The sequence below is a fragment of the Harpia harpyja genome, chromosome 1 (genome assembly GCF_026419915.1).
Source record: "Harpia harpyja isolate bHarHar1 chromosome 1, bHarHar1 primary haplotype, whole genome shotgun sequence".
Lineage (NCBI taxonomy): Eukaryota > Metazoa > Chordata > Aves > Accipitriformes > Accipitridae > Harpia > Harpia harpyja.
The window spans coordinates 40,210,283-40,234,642 of record NC_068940.1 but is presented as its reverse complement, the minus strand read 5'-3'; the positions used below and the strand labels follow the sequence as shown (position 1 = coordinate 40,234,642).

Sequence of the window (24,360 nt, the reverse complement as noted above, 5' to 3'; positions counted from 1 at the left end):
GCAAGCCCTGCTTGGGGGGGGAATTGCTCAAGCAAGAGGAGCCCCCAGGATTTTTGCTGTGCCCTGGGGTTGAGCGGGGGCTGTCAGGGTGTTTTGTGGATGAGGGTCTGTGAGGCACAGCAGTCCGGGGCTCGGGATGCACCAAACATTTCTGAGTGCCTGCAGACCCCCTCGCAGCACCCTGAGCCCAGCCAGCCTCCTCGCAGCCTCGCCTCCACGCCGAGGTCCCCGTGCATGCTGGGGCTGAGGGGCTGAGCACAGAGCTGGCTGGTGGGGGACGTGCGCTGGAGGGGGCCATGGAGGGGGACCCAAAAAACCTTTCTAGTAAGAGCTCTATGCAGCCGGTAAGGTTTGCATTGAAACTGTTTTTCTCTCAGTTGCTTTTAAGCTTTCATCATGAGGGCTGGGTAAGTCCCGCTGCAGACCTCTTTGGCTAAGGAGCAGGCAGCAAACGGCAGGACCAGAGGTTGTGCTGCAAGCCGGCAGGATCCGGCCCCGGGCCTGCCGAGGCTGCAGCACAGGGCAGTAATGCCAGACACTAGGAACTGGGCATTCACTTCCCAAATGGTGTGGGCAGTCATTGGGGCGTGTGTGGGACGCCAGCCTGGCTCCACCACCTCTTCCCCCGGGAGTCACAGCACCCACTCCACCACGCTGCCCACATTGGGGTATCTCTCTCAAGACCCCCAGAACCGAGCTGGGGGACATCAGCTATTGCCACCCACAAACTTGGCATGTTCGTTCTGCGCAAAGCAAAACAGAAACCAGAGACATGGGCGTCCCCTCAGATGGGGACCAGCAGTATATATGTGGGGGATGAGTATATTTCGGCTGCTCCGAAACCCCACTGGAGACCCTGGGGATTGCCAATGCCCTTCATTCACATAACCTCCACAGCGCTGGCTACGCAGCTACTTCTCTCCCTGCTGCGAGTGCCAGGGGGAGCACGGGGAGTACCTGGTGTTTCCTGGAGACGGTTGTGTCTGCTGCCATTCATCTTCCAGGGGCGCTCAGCTTTCCGAGCAGAGCTAGGGGAGTCTCGCCCTCCGACGGGGCCATCCAGCTGGTGAGCCCGCCATGGGCTGTGGGGCAGGAGCCATGCCTGGGAGCTGGCTGCGGTGCGGCGGCAGGGACTGGCTAATCCCTTAATGCTGGTCACAATGAGATTTGATGGGGAGCAGGAGTTTGTGCCGCAGAGCCGCAGGTTTTAAAGGGTTCTGGCCACTACTCGGAGGGGAATTATAAGGTGGCTCTGGGTTTGAGCCCCGCTGTCGGTGCCCGCAGCAATGCCCGCTGCTTTCTGGGCCACCTTTCTGAGGTGCCCTCACCCTGGCCTCTGGCCTGCTGCTGCGTTTCTGCGGGGCAGGGAGTGCCTGACCGCACATGCAGCTCTAGCCGCTGCTCCAGAAAATGTCCATGGGTGTGTTTAACAGCAGGAGCAGGTCTGACTCCCCCTCCGGGGAGAGACTGGCCACTTTTGCTTTAAAATGTTTCTATATAAATACCCAGAACACCATATCCTTGAGAAACAACCTTTGTCTCCCCTCCTGGCCGCCATCACAACATGCAGGGCTGGAAGGGAGAAGCAAGGGAGCAGGCAGGGAGCTGCGCACATGGTGCTCCCCATCTTTGGGCAGCCCTGAGCTTTGTGTCCTGCAGACCCCAGAGAGCAGCTCCAATGGTTCAAACCACCCCAGGGGCATCGCTGCCGGAGCTCTCCCACAGCTCTCCAGGTGCCTGCCTGCTCTATGCCAGTGCCCTCCTTTCCCTATCCTCTCTGGAGGAAACTGGAAAACTCTCAGGACTGAGATTTCTTAATCAATTGTGCATGTTTGTGCTGTCGATAGGGAATCCAGGAACCTCCATGTCCCAGGCAGCTTGAGATTTCAGCTAGTGCCTTGCACTGCAGCTGGGCCAAGGCAAGCCCAGCAGGAAGAAAAGGGATTTTCCAACTGCCAGACTACAAGAAACCCCTCTCTGCCACCGCAGCGCTGCACTCTCATTTTTTTTCTGGAGATGAAGCTGCTGTGACACTGGCATTGACTCATTTGGCCCCAGTCCAAAGGGGACTGCAGAGGGTGCTGAGCACTGAGATTTTTCTCGTCTGCGGGGAGTGTGTGCTGGCATGCGTGGCCCTGTTTAGCCCAGAAGAGGAAAATTAGGTGAGGGATTAGAATGGCACTTCACTGGGTTTTCACAGGCACTGAGCAATGGATTGAATGCTGAAAGGGAGAACTGGCCATCCTTGCAATGCAGCCCTGTGCTGCCTGGCTGTGGCCCCAACCAGGGCCGGGAGCAAGCATGGCCTCACCAGCCTCCACACCTGGAGGAACCAACGCAGGGCCAAGCCCATCTGAAACACCTGTTTTCCTGCACTTTCCTTCCTCCTCGGATGGCTTTCCTCCTGCAGAGCCCACCTTTCAGTTCACTGCGCCAAGGGGGAGAGAGCTCGCTCCTGCCCCCCAGAGATGTCGGCCCCTGAGCACCATCTTGAAGGCATGAGTCTAATGTTCCTAAACCATTCCCGTCCCATCTCTGCAAGCCTCCGCTCCCACCTGGGGCTGCCTGGGGTGCATTCAAATTAATTTGGACAGCCAGCATCTTCCAGAAGGCTCCTGATGGATCAGGGGTGGGGAATGACCCTTGTCTCTGTGCCCGGGGAAGGGGTATGCTGGCGATGGGGGGCAGATGCCCAGCATGCCTGCGTGCAGCAGGGAGCAGCATCAAGGGCAGGGCCAGGTCTGAACTGTGCATAACCCCGTGACACCTCCCTTCACCCCTCTGTTTCCACACCAGTTTTAACACCTGTAACAGGGAAACCACCCAGGTCAACAGAGATTTCTCCCGGATGGTGGCAATCCCCAGGCAGACACCCATGGGTGGAGCTGTGGGCAGCACCACGCTCTGCTTCCACTAGGGTGTCCACCATCATTTAGTCCTTGAAGGCAGCAGACTCCAGGCAGGGGAGCAGCCAGGGCTGTGGATCTGAAGCCTGGTTGTTTGTCCCCTTGCCCCTCCTGCCTCCTTATTCCACCCTTCATTTCCCGGTGCTGCCTTTGCCCGGCTCTCTGCATGGGCTGGTTCCCTTGGGCACCCATCGGTGCCTTCAATCCTCCCTGCCGGGGCACCTTGACCTAGCTGAGCTTGCCTGTCCCTGGGGCAGGACCTGCTCCTGCTCACGGGCCATGGTGGCTGCAAGCAAGAGGCCATGCAGCTTGCTGGATGGGGACCTGCAGCATGGGCAGGGCTTTTTTCGATGGGGTGGTTATTTTATGCCTTCTGCTGAGCCCCGCAGTGTTGCCCTATCCATTAACCTGACACCCTGCCCAGCCTCACAGCCCATGGCCAAATTTCCTTGGGTCACCTTAGCATCAGTGAATCCTCTTCCCAGTCTGAGCTGTTGCTTTTCACCGGGGCAATGGGGTGGACCCTGCCATCCTGATGACGGAGTGGGATGCAGGACTTGCTCAGCCGGCTGGAAACCGGGGCGGGCTGGCATGCTGGAGGGGAGCAGCAGCAGCTTCTTATCATGGGTCATCAAGGCTTTGGGGACCGTGCAGCAAAAGGATGAGCCTCCCATGGAAGCAGAGGGGGAGAGAAGTGGCTGAGGGGGGCAGGAGGAGCCGAGCTCTGCAGCCTCTGTGAACGGTGCTGGGCCATAAACGCGGCACGGTGGCTGTCATTTATGTGTCAGCAAACACGTTGAGTGGGCTCGACTATTGATTCTGACCGTATAAAAGAGTGTTGTGGCACTTGTTCAGGTTTTACAGCTCTTGTTCTAAGAAGTGCCCATGTATTTGGTTTGCTCCTTCCTTCAGGTCTATCTGTTGACATTGGCTCTCCTAACCAGAGCGTTGGGCCATGCCAGGAAGCTGAGTGTACAGCCCTCCTTACGTTTCCCACTTTCCCAGGGGTTATCACCTATAAAATCTTGCACACACCCATGGCTGGGACAGGTTTCTGGTGCAGAGGCAGGTGAAAGGTGCCCACTGGTCCCACGCTGGTGGGTTCAGGTGCCCCGCGCTCGGTGGCAGGAGCTGAGCCACCCACCCTGACGGATGAGTTTCAGGGTGGATGGGCAAAGCCGTGGGGAAGGTGCTGCCCTCGGCAGCCTGGGGCGGGCTGAGCAAAGTCAGAGATCTGTAGGGCTGCAATGAAAATCAGGGTGTCAAACCAGCATGGATGTCCAGGGAGGGAGGTGTCAGGGCTCCCAGAGCATCATTGCAGGAGAGATGGCCTACGTGTGGTGACCCACGGCAGGAGGCACACAGTATCACCCATTCTCCACCTCCAGTCCTCTTCCCAACAGGAGAGGCCAGCACCAGCTGAGCCCACAGGGACACCTTGGTGCTGGGGGCTGAAAGGGCTTGAGCCCACGGTAATGGTCCCCATCTGCCCCTTGGCACCGGGCTCCTGGTACCATGGGGATGCAGCCGGAGTCCCTCCAGTGGCTGCAGCATTTTGGGATAGGAAGTCTGGTCCAGCCCCACAAACCCTGCAGCTTTTGGAGCCAGGATCCGTCTGGTCCTCGACAGCTGGTGCCTTTCCACAGCCACTTGCTCTGCACGGAGCTGCTCCTCTCGCACCTTTGGTGCATCATCCAGAGCCCACCATTATTTTTTGAGGCATGTGTTTCCTGAAGGGATTTGCTCGGTAATTTCTGTTGATGCTCAGGCTGAAGCTTGAACAGGAACTGTTCCTGGGAGTAATTGCTTCTGGGACCAGGCTTTGCTCAGAGGCCCTGATAGGAATGCGGTGCCTCTGCCAGTGCAGGTGAGCAGAGCCATCAGCCCTGGCTTCACGATAGAGCCACTACCTTGAAATTTGCCTTCTGTGAAAGTTCTGCAACATTTGCCGTTTCCACAAACATTTCTGCCAGGAACCTTGTTTGCTTGATATTTGAGGAAAGCAAACAGAGAAAGAGCCCGAACACAAACAGTCATGGACATTTTTTTGCAGTCTTTGCCCTATTCTAACACTTAGCCCACCAGCAGAGACACTTGCAGGCATCCCCCCTGCCCGACATACCCCTTGGCTCTGCCCTATGCGCTGCCCCGTCCTCTGCTGCTGGCCCTGGTCCCACTGCAAATATTGCTGTATTTAAAAGGAAATCACCCAGACCTTGCTGTCTGCAGGACCACCATCACTCACCACCCCTTTGCACTCACTTTAAATAAACACCGTTTTTTAATGCCATTTAAGAAATGTCAGCAGAAGACTAACTGAGCATGTCTGACTCGCAGACCTACACTTGCCCTGTGGAGTTCAAGATAGCTCTCAGACACTCTTCAAACCTTCCCCAGCCTCATGTTGCTCACCTCCCAGAGCTGAAGCTCATTGCCCGCTGATAGCAGCCCTCTGTGCTCACTCCCCCTTATAAAAATACCATCATGTTTTCAAGCGAAGCCAAAGACGAGGGTGTGCTGCTGGCCCGATAAGCAGCCGGGGTGAGGCAGCTGCCCTGGCGCAGTGGAAGTCGCAGCCCTGCGGGCAAGCACAGCCCCCCGCAACACCAAGCAGCATCCCTGCAGCCCCCTGCAATGCAGGGAGCATCCCCAGCTCTTCCCCAAGGAAACTTCCACCAAGCACCAGCAAACAGCACTCAGGATTGGGCCAAGGCAGCTAAAGCAGTGATTATATCTTTTACATCCCATCTAAATACCAGTGCTTATTCCTGGGTGCGGCAAGACCCTGTTCAGCCATTTCTTGCCCTGGTAAGTGCCGACCCTGCCAGAACCAGTGTTACGGCCATCACAACAGCTGGCGGGGATGGCGGGAGTGGGGACAGGGAAGGGGGCTGTGCTGGGTGTCCTAACACCCACCAGTCCTTGATGGCCTCCAGGCCATGGACACAGAGCACAAGGAGTAAACAGAGGAATTAAACAGCAGCTGACATGAGAAATCAAGAGGGAAAAGCTCGGTTCTGCCTCCTCTTATGTTCTTCAGCTGAAACCGTTCACCACAACTGACCAAAACACCTAAGCAGCTCTGACGTCTCACATTTTTCAGCTAATTTCCAAAGCTGCTTTACTGAGCTGGCCCCAGTCATGCGCCAGTCCCTGCTGTAACCACCGGCCTCAGGGATCCCCAGCTCCAACAGCTGCTCCCAAAATACAAAGGAGTGGTGCTGCCTGTGCTGGGATTGAGGGCAATTGCCCGGATTGCGCCCAGGTCTCATCGGGAGGATAAAGCTGGAGCTGGGGGCTCATTGCCTCCTCACTGCCCAGGAGAGCACTGTCCCCTCACCCCCTCTCCATCCCCTACCCTTTCATACACCCATTTGCAGCCTTCCCTGGGGATTTAGCACCAGGGTGCCCGGAGGAGCCCTTTCCAGCTGACAGCCCATCCTCAGTGGGTGCTGGTGAGGATGCTGAACATGCCCCCAGCCCCATGGCTCTCTGGGAGCTGTGGCATCATTGCCTTCTTGCCCAGGGACCCACACAGGGTGCTGGGGACGGGACACCTTTGTCACCACCTAGCCAGGCATCCTCCAAGTCCTTTACACAAGGCACAGGTCTGATGGGAGGGAAATAAGTGCCCCCAAGGTATGGTTTAGGGGAATGCTGGTGGCAGTTTGGGGCAGGGTTGGATAGGGAGGGTTGCAGTAACTGCAGGGGGGAATGCCCCACTCTCTGCTCTTACTGATGCCACCGCTGCAAAGGGTGGGCTGGACCCGCTCGCTGTCCTGAGGCTGGGTGCCAGTGCCCAGCTTCCCCCTTAGAATATATCCCTGGCTTCAAATGGATGCTGAAATGCTGAAGCCCCTGAGATGGATGGGGGGGGACTGAAAAAACAGAAAATCTTTCCATCTGTCAAAGGAAACTGAAAATAACTGCATGACCCCTCTGGGGCTGAAGGCGCATCTGGTGGAACCCGGTGTGCATGCACCGGCTGAGCCCCAGCAATGCCAGTGCAATGCCAGCTGGGGTGGCCTGTCCTGCCAAGGGCTGGGAGCTGCGAGAGCAGCCCTGGCGGGCACGGCTGGGGCACCCCCATTGCTTTGCAAGGGAATAAACTTGCTGGTGACCCTGGGAAGGGTTTGGCCACCACTTTGCTGTCTGCCCCATGCTGCATCCTGGCTGCTGTGCCCACCCTGCCACCCATCCCAGCCCACCCCAGCCCTGCGGCACTGCAGGCTCCCGAGGAAGCCAGGCACTGCTGGGTCCCCCCTCCCTGCCAACCCTTCCTTGCCTCTATTTGGATAACTTTTTCACCCGTTTTATTTATGAGGATTCCCCTCCTTCTGCCAACACTCTGAGCTTCCTCTCACTTAGGTCTGGGAGGCCTGTCTCGCTTTTTTATTCTTATTATTTTTCACTCTCCCCCTTGCAAGGCCCCAGGCTCGGCAGCCTGGCCCCATGACAGCCTGGCAGGCAGCGGGTGCCGGCTGGAGCGCGCCTTTGTTTGGCCATGGGAGCAGATGGGGAGAGCAGCCGCAGGTGGGATGTGCAGCCATTCTTTCTTCCCCAGCCGCCCCGCGGCACCCAACTCTGCCTGCGCCTGCCCCGGCTCAGCCCACAGCTTGGTCATGGACCCTCAGGCTGAAAAATTAGGAGAAAATTAGGGTTAAAAAAAAAAAAAGTCAGGAGAAAATTAATGGCAGAAAGATTTGCCTGCCTGTGTTTAAGGTCACCAATGTGCCAGGGCTGGCAAGCGGCTGCTCGCATTAAAGCCAGCTGCAAGTGGGCAGAATAACTTAATCGTAAGTTGTTAAAGAGCTTGTTCAGCTCCTTGCATTGCATCTGTCAGGCAAAGCCTGTTGCTCGCTGCAGAAATGAGGCTGGCTTTGCACCCGGGGTACAGCAGGACGCAGGCTTCCTGGATTTGGGGACACCCAGACCCAGCCACCCCACACTGCTGTGTCTCCCAGGCTGATAGGAACATCACTTGAGCCTCCCCTTCTCCTGCAGGTGAGGCAGAAGTCAGTCCCTGCGAGCTCGGTGGGTCAGGAGCCATCTCCCCACCAGCAGCAAAGACTCATGTGGGGCTTCAGCCTGGAGGATGCTCAGTACCTGCTTCTGCTGGGCCAGCCCATAGAGGTGCCCTTGCTCCCGGATCTGACCCTCTGTACATCTCAGAGGCATCAAGCCTTCACTTTACACGCTCACAAGCAGCCTTCATTGCGTGGCTCCTTGCACATTGTCCAAGCAGCACCAGCTGGATGCAAAACCACAACCTGCACTGAACAGACCAAAAACTCAGCATTTTTCTGAGTCCAGCTTTATGCGTGGCCCCATCCCGCTGCAGCTCAGAGGCGTGGGTGAAGGGAGCTTCTCCAGAGCCCCGGCTCCTGTGGGCCTGGGACATACAAATGAGCAACCTGTTAAAAAGGGCCTAAAACTCAGCATTTGGTAACTGCTTGACTACACCTTCCTGTTCCAGCTCAGTCCAGTGACGCTATTGCAGATCCTGTGCAATTCCTACACGTTTCCATTGCAATAGGCCATGGGCCCACCGAAATGCCGATGAGCCCCGCATCTGGCCATGGCTCACCATGGGGTGATGTGAGCCGAAATTAAAGTGATCTGGAGAGTACTGAAGTGCTGGGGGCTGGGGCAAGGAGTCATGGGCCCTCGCTGCAGCGTGGATGCCCAGCACGAGGGTGGGTTAGGGCTGGAGGTGGCACCCATAGGAGGCTGCAGGCCTGGAGCAGGAGAAGCCACCACCCAAAACGGGGCCATGAGCAAAGTGCAGGGAGGTGGTCTGGGAGCCCCACAAGCCCTCCTGGGGCCTGGCTGCAGCACAGGCAGCGGCTGGAGCGTGGGCCTGGGCGTGCTCGTGGGTGGGGTGTGGTAAAGGAGAAGAGCAGGACGTGATAAATACAGTGAGGAGAGGCAAGGTAGCATGACTGAGACGCAGGGGATGTGATGGAGAGCCATGGGGTGTGATGGAGAGCCAAGGGAAGTGATGGAGAGCCATGAGGAAGTGATGGAGAGCCATGGAGTGTGATGGAGAGCCACAGGACATGATGGAAAACCTTGTAACTGTGAGACCTCGTCTGCCGGAGCCTCGCTCTGCACCCTGGCCATGCCCAAGGGACAGGGGTTCCCAGATCACATAGGACCGAACCAGCCCCAGCTCCTTGCCTTGCAGGGAAGCTGCAGCACGGGCACAGCTGGACCCATCCCGAGGGTAACATCAGGCTGACGACAGCCCAGGCAGGGGGACCTGTCCCCTGGGTGCCCATGTGTGTTTGTGGTAGTTGGCATCTGGCACAGCCAAAGAGAGCAGCGACACGGGGCTGCGCCAGGCTGGTACCTGCTGTGCCACTCAGGGAACACGGGCATCTCCCTGCGGCCGGGGTGCCCCGAGCAGTGGCGTGCTGCCCGATGCTCTGCCCCGCAGACACTGGAGGCTGCCGTTCGTCCGGGCTCTATAGTCCCTGCTGGGAAACCTGCCCAGCATTAACGCCAGCCCAGCCCCGGCCCTCGGCAAGAGCAGCAGCACCAGCGGGCGCCCGCTGTGCCCGCTCACGCAGCCTGGCCATGCCATGGGCCGCCCGCAGCCTTTGCATTGGGGCTGGCTGCGTGTCCTAAGGGCAGCACGTCATCTCCTTTCTAAACTGCTTCCACTTCTGCTGCGAACCCTGCAGCAGCCCCTCCGCCAGCAGGTCGGACCGCTCTGCTCCCTCGGGCACGTGCCTTCTTCTTCGAGCCAAGCAGAGTGAAAGAGAGAAAATACATATATATGTATTTATATTATATAAAAAATCAATCGGGGACCCTCTTTCTGCCTCCATCTCCAGCCTTTGCAGGTGCCTGAGCCAGTGGGGGCCGGGCAGCGCGGTGGGGCCGGGACGTGGGGCCGGGGGCTGCTGCCCGCTCCCAGCCCCGCTTCCCGCGAGCGACGCCGGGGCGGCAGCGCGGGCGATGGAAACGCTGTACTCACCATATGGAGCCTCCATCTTAGCGCTTAGCTGGGTGCTTACATTGACCATGTCTCGCCGGCTACTGCTATGGGGACTTGGGGTGAAAACCAGAGGAAGTAGAGGAATAAAAAGAAATCTAAATAAATAAATAAAAACGTCTTTCACTAAGGAACTAGGTGAAGGCAGGAGGGAGCACGGAGAGGCAGGGCAAGGAAACCTGCCTCTCCTGTTATCTTATTGATTCGCTTAATCAGGGCTAATGTGGGTGGAGATGTTAAATAGTAACCAAGCTCTTATGGAAACCAATCTGCAAGGTGCCGTTGCTGTAGCTATAGTAACTGCTGCCAAGCTAGAAACTCAAACACGGCTTTTACTGGACTCTTTTGGGGCTCCCATTTCAACTTGGTGTCAAGGCCGGGGCAGCCGCTGGGCTGGGGTTCACCCCTGGCCGTGAGGGGGACGGGGTGGCCGGATCTGGCTCCTCAGCACCCTGGGTGCTGCCGGTTTTTGTGCTGTTGCCCACCCATGATGAGAAAACCAGGACTGAGCCTGCCTGCAGGCAAGGGGCTAACCCTGCTGGTGGGTGAGGGGCCATGGGATGAGCCTTGGGGGCTGGCACACGCTGGCACGGGCAGAGCAGAGCCCAGCCAAGGTATAAGGGGCGAAACACCCCAGCCATGGGTTGGGACTTGTCCCCTCGGTGCAAAACCATAGGGGTGACTTGGGGATGGGGAGCCACGGGGATGTGGCAGTGGGATGAAGGGTGGTACTCTGAGCGTGGGGCTGGGGCGCAGGGCATTTGCAGCTCCTCCCCTCCTCCTTCTGCTCCCCAAATCGGGGGGACTCGCAAGGTGCCGCAGCCACTCATGGACTTCTGTGCTGTCTCTCGGACTGCAGCACCCAGGAGGAGCCCCGGGGACCTCACGGTGGCAGAGCGCGCAGGTGTGGTCCCCAACCTCCCTGTGGAGCCGGTGGCTCCATGGCAGGAGCAGCCCCTGCTCACAGGGGGCTGCACTGAGGCAAGCAGGGCCACGTGCAAGAAGTGTTGCTGAGATGATGCCAAATATATAGGGGATCCAGAGCTGGAACTGCAGTGCAGGGCCTCCCGCATCTCCCGTACGTCTCTGGAAGGGGCCAGGCTGGAGGAGGCACCGAGAGGTCCCTGCCAGTCCCAGGACCCCCAGCACCCCGGCTATCGAAACCCTGCAGCCCCAAGGGGACAAAATTAGGGACATCTGCTCCTCTGGATGGAAAAGCACATCCCAAGGGAGCATGCAGCAGGGTGGGGGTGAGCGGGGAGGGGGCTACCAGGATGCAGTGGGCTGCGATGCAGGAGACTGCAGCAGGGGCCTCAGACCCAAGGCCTGGGAATTTGGGGACCTCTGAGTTTGCTGAGGGCTGAGAGGTCCTAGAGAGGGAGGGGATGTGGATAACGGGGTGCTCAGTGGTGCCGGGGGTGAGGCAGGGCAGTGGGGTGGCATGGTGCAGCCCGGGTGGGACAGGGAGCTCGTGGCCCTCCAGCATCATCGTCACCTGGTGTCCCAGCAGTGCTGGCTTCTCCCACACGATGGAGCACAGCGCCCGGGCATCTCCTGCGGCCATGGCCCGTGGCCCTGCTTAGGGCTTCTGCACCCCTTCACTGTTTACCCCAAAAACCAGAGCAAAGGCACCAGCTCGGTGCTACCCCGAGGCTCTGGGCTGTGAGTAAGGAGGGACCAACACGAGCACAGGGGTCTCCAAGCTGCTTTATTGGGGGGCTCGGAGCAGAGGGCCCTGTGGCAGGAGGGATTGCTGTGGAGCGGGGGCACGCTTGGAGCTCCCCACTTCTCCTCCAGCCACTCGCCATGAGGGGAACGTCTTGGTATTCGCTTACACCAGCCTCTGCCTTAGCACAGGCAGGGGGCAGTGGGGAAAGCCCCCCAAGCCCACGGAGCGGGGACCATGCCAGCCAGCCCTGCTCCCTCCATGCATCCCTGAACTGTCCCTATTTCAGGTAACAGGGATCTGAACCATCCCTATTTCCCCCAAAGTGGGAAGCAGCCGGACAACGCAAGCACTGCTGGAAAGGTGTGTTAAAAAAAGCAGTTTCCTACATGGCACTAGGGATGAAGCAGGTTGGACAGCCAGGCTGCTGGGGAGGGTCAGTGTTATAAATAATTCTGGTTCACGCTGTCCCCATTGCTGGGGGCTCCTCGTGGGGCTGCAGCCCTAGAACCAGCTGACTTGGTTGGATTTGAGTCCGGTGAAGCACATGTTGTTGGAGCAGCCCCCACCATAGGTGGGGGGGCAGGCTGAGCACGGCCGCCCCAACTTGTATGGCGCTTCTCCCAGCCAGTTGCCCCTAAAAAGAAAGAAGGGCATCACCTCTGAGTGCCATCATCTCGCTGCCCACACCGGAGCAAGGAGGGAGGAGGGTACAGGGGGGCTTCCCTCCACGCACTTACTTGATGGCGTAGTTGCAGACGAGGAGGACGGCGTGCCGCCACGTGCTGCCCCACACCCGCACGTTGGTGCAGGCACCGAGGGCACAGCCCAGACGGCTGGAGGATGCCCACACCATCTGCACCGGGACAGAGAACAGGCACTGTCGGCGACCGCCTGCCCAGGCATCCTGCAGCCAGTCACCCCAGGACCCCAGCACAGGGCTCCATCCCACCAGGGAATCACATCTCGCCTGCCTGAATTTCTCGGGCTGGATGCTGTGCCCATCAAGGGCAGTGCTTTGTCACCAGAGGGTGATCTCTTGCTGTCCCTCTTCTGTCTGCAGCCTGTGCTGCCCTGCGAGGGGCTGCCTTGCCAAGCTCACTTCAACGAGCAGCAGAGTCTGGGTCACTTCTCCAATTTACCCTCACCCTGAAGCATTGCTGGCAGCTTACCCTGCACACAGGGAGGTGAAAGAGATCTAGAAGTTCCTCCTAAAGCCTCTCCACGCTGAATTTCTTCCTTAAAAAATGTATCATCTTGCCCATTTGCAACACGGAGCATGCCCAAGCATCCCCATGGACGAGCCGCATGGGGATGCAGATGCTCAGGTAAAGGTTGGAGCCGTGCAGAGGAGGTAATTAGGGGTGGCCACAGCTTTGCCACTGAGCAGGGGAGCAGAGGGATGTTTTCTACCTTGTGCCAGCCAGGCTGCCGGTGGATGTGCCAGGGGATGCCGGGGAGCTGGATACAGCTGAGTGCTATAAAGCTGCTCCATCAGAGGAGTGGATTCATGCTCAGCAAAAGCACAAAGGGGCTTTTTTTTTCTCTTCACCACCTTTGAGGTGCCAGTGGGGTAATAACAGAGAAGGCGGCCGAAGCAGGGGAAAAAGCTTAAAAAAAATGAAAACCTCCTAGCAAACTGGCCAGAAGGTCCCAGCTGCACTCCAGTGGGCTGTGAGCTCCTGGGACCTCCATGTGAGCAGCCCGATTCCCGCGGGGGCCCAGGGTGGGAGGGCATCACCAATAGCTGCTTGCAGCCCTCCGGCAGGCACGCTGCCTGCTGCCAGCCCTGCTGCCTGATTTGAAGCAGGCAGCTGCCAGGATTCGATCCCGGATCGCAGCTGCTGCTGCTGGGAGAAGAGCTGTTTGCTGCACTGGGTGTTACAGCAGCCCAAGGTGCCGTGAGCTGCCCCCCGGTTTGCAGCCGGGTCCCGGAGGGCTGCGGGGGGGGACTGTGGTGCTCACCTGTGTATAGTGGCTGCAGACAGAGCCGCTGCATTTGGAGGGGCAGCGGGGGTTGCACTCGCGGGGGTGGGGGAAGGAGTAGTGCTGCTTCTCCTGGTGCCACGATTTCACCATGTCCACAACAGAGCGGTACCTGCAAAAGGTGTTGCGCAATAAGGTGGACCTCCTTCACCTCAGAGGTCATGGGCGAAGGAGAGGAGGGGGAGGAAGGCTCCAAGCTGAGGGAATGGGGGAGTGAAACAGGTTGGAGCCAGGGCCTGTTGGGACCAAGTCTTCCTGGGGAGAAGGGGGCAATGACATCCTTGTGCCAAGTCCACTTGTGCCCAAGGCCAGAAGACCTGGCCCTCACTGGAGGCACCTGAGTGCTCAGCTGCATGATGGAGATCCAGGATCCACATTCCCCTGGTCCGTCTGCCTGGCAGAGAGGTGATTAATGCCATAGTCCCCAAATGAGCAGTGGGCACCTCTGGTTTCCCACAGTTACCCTGCTGCAAGAGTTGGACCCTCCTCCTCCACCCTGGGGGGCTTGATGTGCCTCTTGGTTGCGTCTCAGTCCTCTGCAACCCCAGCTCAGAACCTCTCTGCTCCTCAACCGAGGGCCTGCTGCTCCTCCTCCTCCTCCAGCATCGTGGGGTGTGGGGAATCCCAGGGAGCCCACTCTGCCCATGGGGCACTCACCTGCCCGAGTGGATGGAGAGGTTCTGCCCCATGTATTTCATTAGCTGGGGGGGGCCGTGGTCCCACAGGCAGCGCGCAGCCCACGCCTCCGCTGCCCTGGCCAGCCGCTCGTCCCACACCTGGCCAGGAGGAAAGGAAAAGGGCAGGGAGGGATTTTGCGTGCCCAGAGGAGGGAAAAGGAGAAACCCGCTCTCTTAGGCTCAGGGAGAGTTTCTGAGCACCCATGAGTGTCCAAAAATCATGGCTTACACATCAGGCTGGAAAAAATCCAGGGGAAGCGTGGAAGCATGTCCAGGAGTGATGAACCACTCCAGTTGCCCACCATAGCTCCTGGGCACCTTGGGTGCCCTCTGCCCAGGCAGAGCATGGATGCCCTGAAGCAGCGCAAGCCCTGTGTGTGTGATTCCCTCTGGAAATGAGCTGCATCTGCAGAAGGTGGAGCTGAGCCCAGGGTGAAACCCCGCAACCCTGCACGGCCACTGCAGCTTACAGCCATCCCCAGCCCTCCACCACAGCCCTGGCCACAGACTAACCAACCAGTGAGGACAGCTGGTTCCCTCATGCATTATTTAAAGATTCCTCACCCATCCTGAACTGCTTTGGAGAGATGCCTGAGAGAGTTATTTTGGAAGGTAGGAATTTAGGCCGAGCAAGAAGCGGCACAGGATGCTCCCGGGCACGTCTGACCTGCTCTGGTACCCAGCAAGCTGAGCTGCTGCCTGTCTCTCCCAAACTGGCATCCAGGGACCACCCAGCTGCTCCGTCAGAGCTCCAGTCTCCTCCCTGCGAGCAGAGCAGCATGTGGCACCTCCTGCCCCAAGGGTCCCACTCTGTGCTGGCTGGAAATCCCTTCTTTTGGTGGCTCCCCATTTCTCCTCCCTTTAGAACTGGGCGAGGAGCTCCAAGCGGGGTGGAAACAGCCTGGGGAAAGCTCTGCCCAGGGTAGCCTTGGACCAGAGGAGGTGCCCAACCTGGCGAAGCTGCGCAGCCCCTCTTTGACCCACTCCTGTATGTTTCTTCTCCCAGGGGCTGGCATCCCTGGACATGCTCCCAAGGGACCCTGGAGCTTGGGACAGGGCCGTCCCTCCCAGCTGCAGTTAGGGGAAAGGCTCCCACCTGGGCTTTGGGTTGGGACCTGAACTTTTAACGCTTGTAGCCACCTCCCTTCCCCTAACGCTATCTCTGCAGCTCGGCTGGACAGATCCTGCCACCCCGCAGCCCACAAGCTCCCAGATGTTGCAGACATGGGACCAGGGGTCCTAAATCTGCCCCTGGGTGGAAACATTGCCCCTTTGGGAATCCATCCCTCCTGCACAGAGGCTGCATGGGTCTGCCCTGCACCAGGGATGCAAAACGTCCCCGGGATAGATGTTCAGCCACGAATCTGGGGCAGCACCCTGACATCCCCATGCGTGGGTGCCCTGTCCCTACCAGGTTAGGTACCCACCTCATGGGCAAGCCCCTCAACCCCACTGCAGCACCCAAGAGCTGTGGACCCAAAAACACCCCGCTGGAGGCTGACTCACCATATACTCCATGTTGGCAGCGGGGGGGGAAACCTGTGCTCGCACTTGGTTGTGGTAGTCCAAAATCACGTTCATGTCATGGGGGGAGAGGTATCGCTTCCGACGGCTCCGGGGGACCCCCATGCCCCACAGCAGGCCCGCAGCTCTGCCCCTGGCGGGGGACAGGAGCTCGGTGGCATTGGGCAGCAGGAAGGAGCTGGACTGCTGTGTCATCCAGAAGCCCAAGGCAGTGAGGTACAGGTGCAAGTGGAGCACAGTCATGCTAGCCCGGTCGGCGGGATCGGCCGGCAGCTTTCCACTCCCGCACAGAGTTAAGCAAGGACAAGGTGGACTGCCGGTCCCTGCTGCCGGCGTGTCGATCTAGGAGAGAAAACAACACAGGCACCACTCAGGTTTGCAAATACCACTTCGCAAACTAAGATTTTTTAAATTAACCTGATAACCTCATTTATCACAGCAAATTCCCCAGGACTGGCAGGGAGATGTCTGGGGAATTGGTTTTCTTGTTGTTTCTTTAAAAACAAAATAAAATCAGTACAAAATCTCCCCCATTTTTTCACTTAGCGCACGTACCTGCCGGGCAGGGGCTAATTAGGAGCATGCTGAGATATTCACTGCAGCCGCCTGCCCTGGAACTTCCCAGGCGTTTGGTGTGTTGAGTAAATCCCCAGCAAAAATGGAAATCTCATACAGATAAAGAAATGCATAGCAAGTTTTAAAAGCATCGGCAAGAAATCCTAACAAGTCTTTATCTCAGGGAAAGAAAAATAAACCACCGCAAAAGCAGAATAATTAAAAAAAAAAGGAGGTTGCTGGAATATCTCCTCGTCTGTCAGCCGATGCACCTCCTAGCATCCCTGCCAGCCCTTCCCCGGAGCAGTGGGGAGGATGTTCCCCCGACTACGTACCTTGAGGACTGAGCCAAGAGCAGCCGAGCCCGGCGGCAGTGGTGGCAGCTTGGTGGGATTGACCTTTGCAAACAACCTGCTGGGGCAGATGCGGGGGAGAGGTTTAGCCTAGCCCCGCCGGGCAGCCCGCTGCGGCATCTGACGCAAAAGCTGCATCTTAACTCTTCCCCCGGGGAATGTCCTGAAGTTTGGAAGGAGCCCTGCTAGGAGATTTATAGGCTGGTGGATGCATCCGCGTGCAGAGGCGCGCACACAGGCATGCTGAGCCGTGCACAGTCCGGTGGGGGGAAGCGAGCAGAGCCTGGATCACTCCTCCAGTGGGCAGAGGAGCTGCTCATCAGCTGCTGGCTGGGGTTTTTTTCAAGCTACCTATGGGGAGAGGTTCCCAGAGTTGTCTCTCCCCTGTTCATCACCCCCCAGCTGGGGTCTTGCTGGAAGCTGTGGATAGGGAAGAGAATCCAGGCTGGCGAGGGATGCGGAGGGGGTTTTGCCCTGGGAAGGCAGTGGCAGGGCTGGCACTCACCAGGAGCCCCAGGGTCACCCCGCTTTGGTGCGAGCTGAGCAGATGACGGAGATGTCCCATTCTGGGGGTGGCTGGGAGGGGACCTGGTGACCATGCATGTCGCTGGGCCAGCAGCTCTCTCCGTTAGAAGTGAAGCCACTTGCCAGGCTGGGCACTGCTGCCCCTGGGTTCCCCAAGGACTAGGGCTTGCCGCAGCCTGCGGGGGCTCTGCCCGTGTCCCCAACAGTGACCTGGGCTGGTGATGCCCACCAGGGGCAACTCAGGGGAAAAACAGTCCTTCCTCTGTGGGCTGTGCTCCGCTGGGCAGCCCAACTGCTGTCCAGGTGTCTGTCCCCAGGGAGGGGAAATGGCTGCAGAACTCTGAAAGCCATGGACAATCCTGGAGTATCAAGTGTGTTTCCCTACAACATCTCAAGCACTCACAAAGCCTGGGGCAAGCTGAATTATTGCAGGTCACAAAAATGTGAGTCTGGCAGGCTGGAGGGGCTGCTTGCAATGCCCATCACATCTCTTCCTTCCACCGTGCTCAGAGCCACCGTTGAGTGGCCACGTGTGAGCAGCAGTGGGGCTTGCTGCCGTCATCGCTCCATGCCATGGTGCCCCAGGTAGGCAAGATGCTCTCCCTGCAACTCACCAGGCCTGGGTTCACCAGGGCACAGGCAGGTTTGGAGCCAGGATTTGGCTCTTTGCTTGCATGAAGGGGAGCACCAAGCCCAAACTCCCTCTCCTGAGCTGGTGGGAGGCATGGAGACAGAGACATGGAGCTGAGACCAGAGTGTGCCCAGAGAAGAGCTGGTGCTCAGGCAGGGAGACAAGGAGGCTGCCGGGACAGTGGGGGGAGGAGAAGGCAGTCCCACAGCAGCAACCCATCGCTACTTCTCATCCTCACTGCTTTGACTGGGGCAAGAATTGAGGATCCCAGACGCGCAACTCCTGCCCCATGCTCAGACTGATGGCACATCCCAGAGCACAGCCAGCTGCACCCAGCCACCCCAGAGACCCACAGTGCAACAGAAGCCAACAAGGAGCTCAGGGAAGAGCAGACCCAAGTGTGGAGCAGGAATAACACCCAGGTGCTGAGCTGATGTGCTATAGCAATACAGCCTCACCCTGCTGTGAGACTGCTGAAATAGTCCCCCGTGTATGTTTTTCCTGGCATCTGCTTTCTCATAAAGCAACTCAAGATGCTGCGGGTCCCAGGGAGTGGCTGGAGACATGTGCCGGAGGGATATTTCCATCTACTCCCCACCCAGCTGGTGGGACGATGATTGTGCCAGCGAGGAGACAGGGAAACCACTGCTGAGGCATCTCCAGCCCCGCTGCAGCACTGCAGGAAGGGACCTCTCAGTGCAGAGAGCAGTAGCACCCCGTGCACTGGCAGGGCTGGGCAAGCTGCTGAGGGCTGAGCCGTGCTGTGCCATGGATGCTGGTGCTGGGCACGCTGGGGTGTCAGGATGGCTCCCAGAGCCCACTGGCTTTCCAGGCTGCCTAATGCAGGGGATCTAACCAGCTCAGCTTCACCTTCCTAGCACCAGACCACCCCAAAACACCAGCCACCTCTCCGCAGGTGCCGGGCAAAGCACCATCCCCAGTTTGCCAATCCTACCGACACCCCTATTTTATGTTCACATATACAGACATGAGTCCCAGCTCCAGGACCCAGCATCAGGACAGCCCTTCGTATCACACTGGGACGGCACACGCTGGGGCTGCCTCCGTCCACTCAACCCCAGCTATCAAATCTCTCATTAGTAATGGCTGGTAAAGGCCGTTTCATTCCCAGCAGATTAGAAAGGCAGATGGGGACACGCAGCAGCAATCTTAAGTGGGCAGAGTGGGAACGTGGTCTGGGCAGACTGGGAGGACGAGCTGCCACCAAGTGCACACCAAGGTAGGGAGGGCACTGGGACTGTGTTATGGGGAGAGATTTTTAATGATTTATTATTTCACAGAAGACAGAGGCCTGAGCAGCTAATGCTCGTCCAGCACCATGAACGGCAAAGCTTTGCATTCAAGATTTTTTTTTGAGTTTTTGTTTCCCTGGGGCTCAGGGAGAGCAAACCCACTGCAGCTCCCACTGCCACGCAGCAGCTGAGCCGCACCGAACCTCTGTGCGGAGACAAGGCGAGGGTTTTGTCTTGGGTGCACATTGAAAGCACTGCTTAATCAGCACTCCACGAGACAATCCAAATTCCAGGAACTGGAAGGGGTTTGTGTCCCTGCCAGGCGTAATATCCTGCAGCCCAGACTGGCCCGGCTGCCAAAGCACACGGTATCTGCAGCGAGGACCTTGCTGGGAGCCAAGAAGCACACACATTCAGCTGGATACAGCAGCAGCACCCGCAAATTCTCAGTTTAATGAGCATCAGGGGTAAAAAAAGAGATAAATCACTAGGTTCACAGCACTCTCTTGGCAGAGACACCTACCGATGCTTTTAAGACCAACAGACATAGCAGCTCGCTCCAGAATAAGCCATAACAGGACTTGCAGGATTTCTCTGTCACGTTTCTCCCATCTATTGGCTTCAGGTGTCACCCATCACCCATGTAACAAGGTGGCAGATGGTGACATGAGCTCACATAGGACTGAGCAGGGCTTTGCCCTTTGCTGAAGGATGGGATCTGCTGTGGTCCCTAAGCATCCCTATGCCTGGAGGAGGATGATGTGACTTCCCATAGCAGCAGCCTTCTCTTTACTCGGGTGAAATAAAACAAAACCAAAGCCCTGTAAGAGCAAAATTATTTTCCCGGGTAATGCACAAACTCTGTTGCTCTAGTAAAATATTCCCCTCTTATGAACTGGCAGAAAGGCTCATTTTCCAGCTTTGCTGAAAGCTGTTCATTTCCCCCAGTCCTGTCCCAAACACCACCACCAGCTCCAGCTACCCTGGTGCCCACCTTGGCAGGGAAGGAAAGTGGGTCTTTTGGTGGCTTTTTGCATTTCTAGAGCCCTGTAGAGGTCCAACACATCCAAAGCTTGGTTCCTCCTCATGCATCATGAAAGGAGATCTTCCTTCTGACTTAGAGGTCAGAAGATTTAATCTCTGCATCTTGTGACATGGGAAAACCCAGGCGGAACTCCTCTACATTTATTTGTGATCTCCCTGGAGTGTAACACCCCATTGGGCTGTAACCCAGCTGAGATCAGTCCTGAAGTCTGAGGACTTCAGAGTCATCCTTCTTGCTAATTAGGACCAGCTCCTTGTAAATGTTGAATCCCTTTCTGAACCAAGCTGAGCCTTGGAGGAACAGGTGCAGAAAAGTCAAATGTAACACTGAAGAGGTGACTTCCCAGGCTGCGGGAATGGGGGAATGAATACCTGGCTGCCAGTAGAACTGTGGCCTTCTGGGCCAGAATGCAGGGACACCACATTGGGATGGGCTTTTCCAAAGAATTCAGCCTTTCTTCATCAAAATTAAAGAAGTCTGACAGGTATCAACCCCCTTCTCCCTGATATCTCAGACATCGCAGGAACAGGGCCAGTTTCTCAAAGAAAATGTCACAATTTTAATGAGAAGTAGTTAAAATTGTGAATTTTGATCACCTGAACTTTTCCTGTCGTTCACTGTTAAAACCTGGGACGGAGCAGAAAGCCAAGGTGCAATGCTCGTTCACCTCACTTTCTCTTGCTGCACCCACCAGGCCACCTCCACACCCAAGAACCTACTTTGCCCATGCCAGTGCACTACAGTCACACCAGTAAGGAGGCAAAATTGAGCATGGGCTCCTAAGATCACCAGTAAATGAGAGGGTCTTGCTAATTTGGTTTTCAGGTCTACCAGGGAGGTCCCTTGCTCCTGTTGCATGCACTAACAGGATGGGCTAGGTGATGCACTTGGCACAAGACAAACCATGTAGTGGTATAGTTTGCACCTATAGCTACACGCACTGGGGATCTGGGCGGTGGGAGCACAGGAGACACACCAGCCAGAGGGTGGGAGAGCAGAGCAAACCCTCTGGCTGGAGGTTTGCATCTCCTCCAACAGCTGGAAGCTGTGCCACAAATTGCAGCGCTCTGGGCTTTACAGGAACCTTTGGAGCAAACCTGAAGCCAGATAGCCCATGTGCATTCACCAGAGCTTGCAGGACTGTTTATGAAGGGTTCAGTTATTGATTTCTACCAGATTTTTTCCTGACCCCAGGCCCATGCCGAATCCTCCTCTCGGATACTGCTTCCTAACCTACTTGGGCAGCAATCGTGTCTCCCTGGCAGCGTTTCTGCTGTTCATGGCCAGCTGGCAGCAGCAGCACAACTGAGACTGCACGCTACCAGCCCCTCGCAGAGGAATATTTCACCTCTGCTGGGGCTGTGATTACAGGGAGGAGGGAAGGGAGGAGCACTCGAGCCAGCTGTGGGGCACAGCTGATGCCAGGGGCACCACTTGTGTGACCCTGAATGTGCAGCCACAGGAGCAGGGACCACAGCAGAGAGATCAGCAGGACGGGTTGGAGAGGGCAAAGTCTTCTCCATCCTTTATCTCAGCTACTCAAGGCACCATGGCCTGCCTGCGACAGCATGCTGACACAGCAGCTTTTAAAGCCTAGCCCAAACTCTGGGGTTTAGAGCATTTCTATTAATAAATGTGAGATGCTTCACTACTCCCTCCTGCTCTTTCCAATCTCAAAGACATTGAACACCTCTCTGATTTGTAGGACTGTTTGCAGTCCACAGATGTTGCTGTAAAATCCATCCACGGGATTGTTCCTGTGCCAGAGGCAGGCTCGTCCATTGACAGGGACAGGCAGTTGCGTTCTTTGTAGTAGAGCCCATGGTCCTGGAGCCTTTCATATGATGCCTAGTGCTTGCCTCTACTTCAGGTGCAATGTCCTCTAGTAACCCACCATTTCCGCTTGCATATTTGCTAGGACATGAGAAAAACTAAAAATAAAGGTGAAAAAAACCCCTTTCCCATTTTATATATAGTGATGCTGTGGGGAGCCGGCAGTCAGGGGCACAGGCAGGAGCCTGCACATGTGGGTCCAACAACCCAGGCTGGGCTCGGCGAGGTGGCACAGAGCAGACTTGCCCACAGCCTGGCTACTGACCCACTCTCCAGAGGCCATCTGGGCACTGCCCCAGTGCTGCGAGCTGCGATTTGCTCCTTTTACTGGTGCAACTGGCCAGGTCCTGACAGGAGCCTGATCCTGGGAGCCTTTAGTGCTAACAGCAACCGTGGCTGAAAAGGCAGCAGGACCAATGCTTTTGTGGCACAAAGTAAAAACCACTTGTTTTGGGGTATTAACTAAGGTGTCCATCAAGGCTAATGGGATCCTACATGTTCTCCTTGGTCAATAGGTGGGTGTCAGCCCCCCCACCTCTCCCCCCATCCCCAGCAGCACCGTCGGAGCTGTGGTCCCCACCAGCAGCCCGCGCCTGCCTGCGAGGAAGCTGTGGAGGCCAATGGTTCCAGCCAGCACCAAGATATAATTGGAGCCTTTGAAAGGTGAGAAATTTTTCCACCGGCTCTAGAAATAAATGTCTCTGAAGTTGAGCACTGCAGATGGTAGTTTCTCGCAAAGGTATTTTTTACAGTAACTGGGCTAAGTTTAGAAATCCACTTAACAAATAACACGGAAGGTCCTCTCAGCACAATTCGGAAGATAGTTAATTTGCTGTTTGCTAACAATTTAGTTTTTAGCCCAGTGCTGCGGGTGTGTGATGGTCTTGCTGCACTCTGCCAACGTGAGAAGAATCTAACATGTCAATGGAAAGAGGGGCTCATCGCACCACAAGTCAGCTGAGACTGAGATAGACCCAAACCAGGCTGGGTACCGGGACCCCCTGCCCCACAGCAGCGCTGTGCCCACCACCCCCATCCCCACTGCACACCCACAGCTTGCCCATGCGGGTGCAGCTCACACCCAGGTCTGCCCACGCACATGGAAATATGTGATGGTGGGGGACAACAGCTCTGGAAATACGATGATGGTGGTTTTTTTTTTTTACTGTGCTTATTGCCTGCTCTCCATATGGCCACCTTTCAGGCTCAGTGGTGGGAAACCCATCGGTCCCACCCAGGGGTCCTGGTGGGAGTTCCCCATCCCATGGGGCAAAACCAGCCTGCATGAAAGACGTCATCTGGGGAAAGCTGAGATCATTTCTTTCCTTGGCATCCAACACAGTAAGTGCTACCTGTGTAACAGTTGGGAAATGCTGCAGCTCTGGCAAAGGGCTGGATCAGCTGCTGGTCGGGGGCTAGCGGATCACAGCCCCGAAAGCCCAGACCTGGCAAAGTGAAGTCAGGACACCCTGGCAGCCTTACCGTGTAATTTTCTTGCTTGGACGGGTGTGTGCCGCAGCTTGACTGTAGCCCCTGTGTATTCAGTCCATCCCCTTTTTTTCCAAGACCAAAATTAAGATAGAAACTGAGCACCTGGCACCGCTTCACAGGCAGGTTTCTCAGGGCTGCACAGGGAGGTCTTGTTCCTATTGCTCCTCTTCTCAGGGGTGGCCCTGCTGCTCACGTGCCTGGGCCCCCACTGTGGCACCAGCAAACACCCTCCAACCATCCCCACCAGTGCACGGTTCACTGTCTCCAGCTGCAAAATGTTTTTGCTGCAGAAAAATGTTGCTGGTTTTTGTTTGTTTGGCTCAGATTAAATAATGATGGGGCTAAAAGAGATGCTGCTTTTCCTTCCCAGCTCTGAAGGAAGAGGGGAATGTTTGCAGTGATTTATCATTCCTTGGGATGTTGGGATGGGGTCTCCTGAAGGTGTTACTTGTCCCCAGGGTCTGTCTGGGGCATGGCCAGCAGGGAGGAGGATGCAGCTCAGGTGGGTGGTGATCACTCAAAGCCTGTCTGGCTTTAAAAGTAGATTCTGGTGAGGGCAGGAAGGTGGTGCAGCAGGAAGGACATAGCACAGGAGCTCTTGGGGGTATCCAGAGGAGATGGAGGGGCTTTGGGCAGGAAAGGCGTGCCCATACAGGCTCTGGCTGTATTAACATCTCTTCACAAGGCTGAGCAACAGCAGTGGCTCAGCTCTCCTGGGGCTCCCCAGGGAGGCCAGCAGTGCTGAAGCAGAGCGAGCACCTAACGGGTGAGACAGGGTGTAATCCTGAAGCTTTTGGTCTCCTGAGTGACACTGGGAAAACCACCTTCCATACATATTTCTCCATCTGCACTATCACGCTGATCACATCTACCAGAAGGCTTAGAGGGTTGCCAGTGACCAGCCCTGCATCAGAG

The 24,360-nt window shown here is 56.9% G+C and overlaps 2 protein-coding genes across 5 annotated transcripts in view; both read right to left on the bottom strand.

Moving 5' to 3' along the window:
* The window catches only part of HNF4A (hepatocyte nuclear factor 4 alpha), a 37,811-nt gene extending 27,716 nt beyond the window's left edge, over window positions 1–10,095 (bottom strand). For 2 of the 3 annotated variants that reach the window (XM_052788821.1, XM_052788830.1), the window contains exon 1: window positions 958–1,139. In XM_052788821.1, coding sequence (XP_052644781.1) covers window positions 958–997 — 40 coding nt within the window. In that variant the 5' untranslated portion in view covers window positions 998–1,139. Of the gene's footprint in view, window positions 1–957; window positions 1,140–9,888 lie in introns of those variants that run through there. The other variant, XM_052788811.1, reaches the window with a different exon arrangement.
* A 1,502-nt stretch (window positions 10,096–11,597) lies between these two features.
* On the bottom strand, window positions 11,598–16,786 carry R3HDML (R3H domain containing like). Of its 2 annotated transcripts, none has more exons than XM_052786509.1 (6): window positions 16,650–16,786; window positions 15,742–16,101; window positions 14,216–14,334; window positions 13,538–13,670; window positions 12,313–12,428; window positions 11,598–12,209 (listed from the first exon to the last, which is right to left on the bottom strand). In XM_052786509.1, exons 2-6 carry the CDS (start codon window positions 16,000–16,002, stop codon window positions 12,077–12,079), a joined length of 762 nt encoding a protein of 253 aa, XP_052642469.1. In that variant the 5' UTR covers window positions 16,003–16,101; window positions 16,650–16,786; the 3' UTR covers window positions 11,598–12,076. The 2 variants fall into 2 exon arrangements, with proteins under 2 accessions (XP_052642469.1, XP_052642557.1); XM_052786597.1 differs by lacking the exon at window positions 16,650–16,786 and adding an exon at window positions 16,315–16,632.
* Window positions 16,787–24,360: the final 7,574 nt, after the last annotated feature.

Bases quoted from the DNA above. Each gene is read 5' to 3' on its own strand.
- R3HDML (XM_052786509.1), bottom strand. From the start codon at position 16,002: ATGACTGTGCTCCACTTGCACCTGTACCTCACTGCCTTGGGCTTCTGG. The intron at 14,335-15,741 runs GTGAGTCAGCCT...CCTCCTGGCCAG, and splicing joins CTGCCAACATGGAGTATATG to GTGTGGGACGAGCGGCTGGC. The intron at 13,671-14,215 runs GTGAGTGCCCCA...CACCTTTTGCAG, and splicing joins CTCTCCATCCACTCGGGCAG to GTACCGCTCTGTTGTGGACA.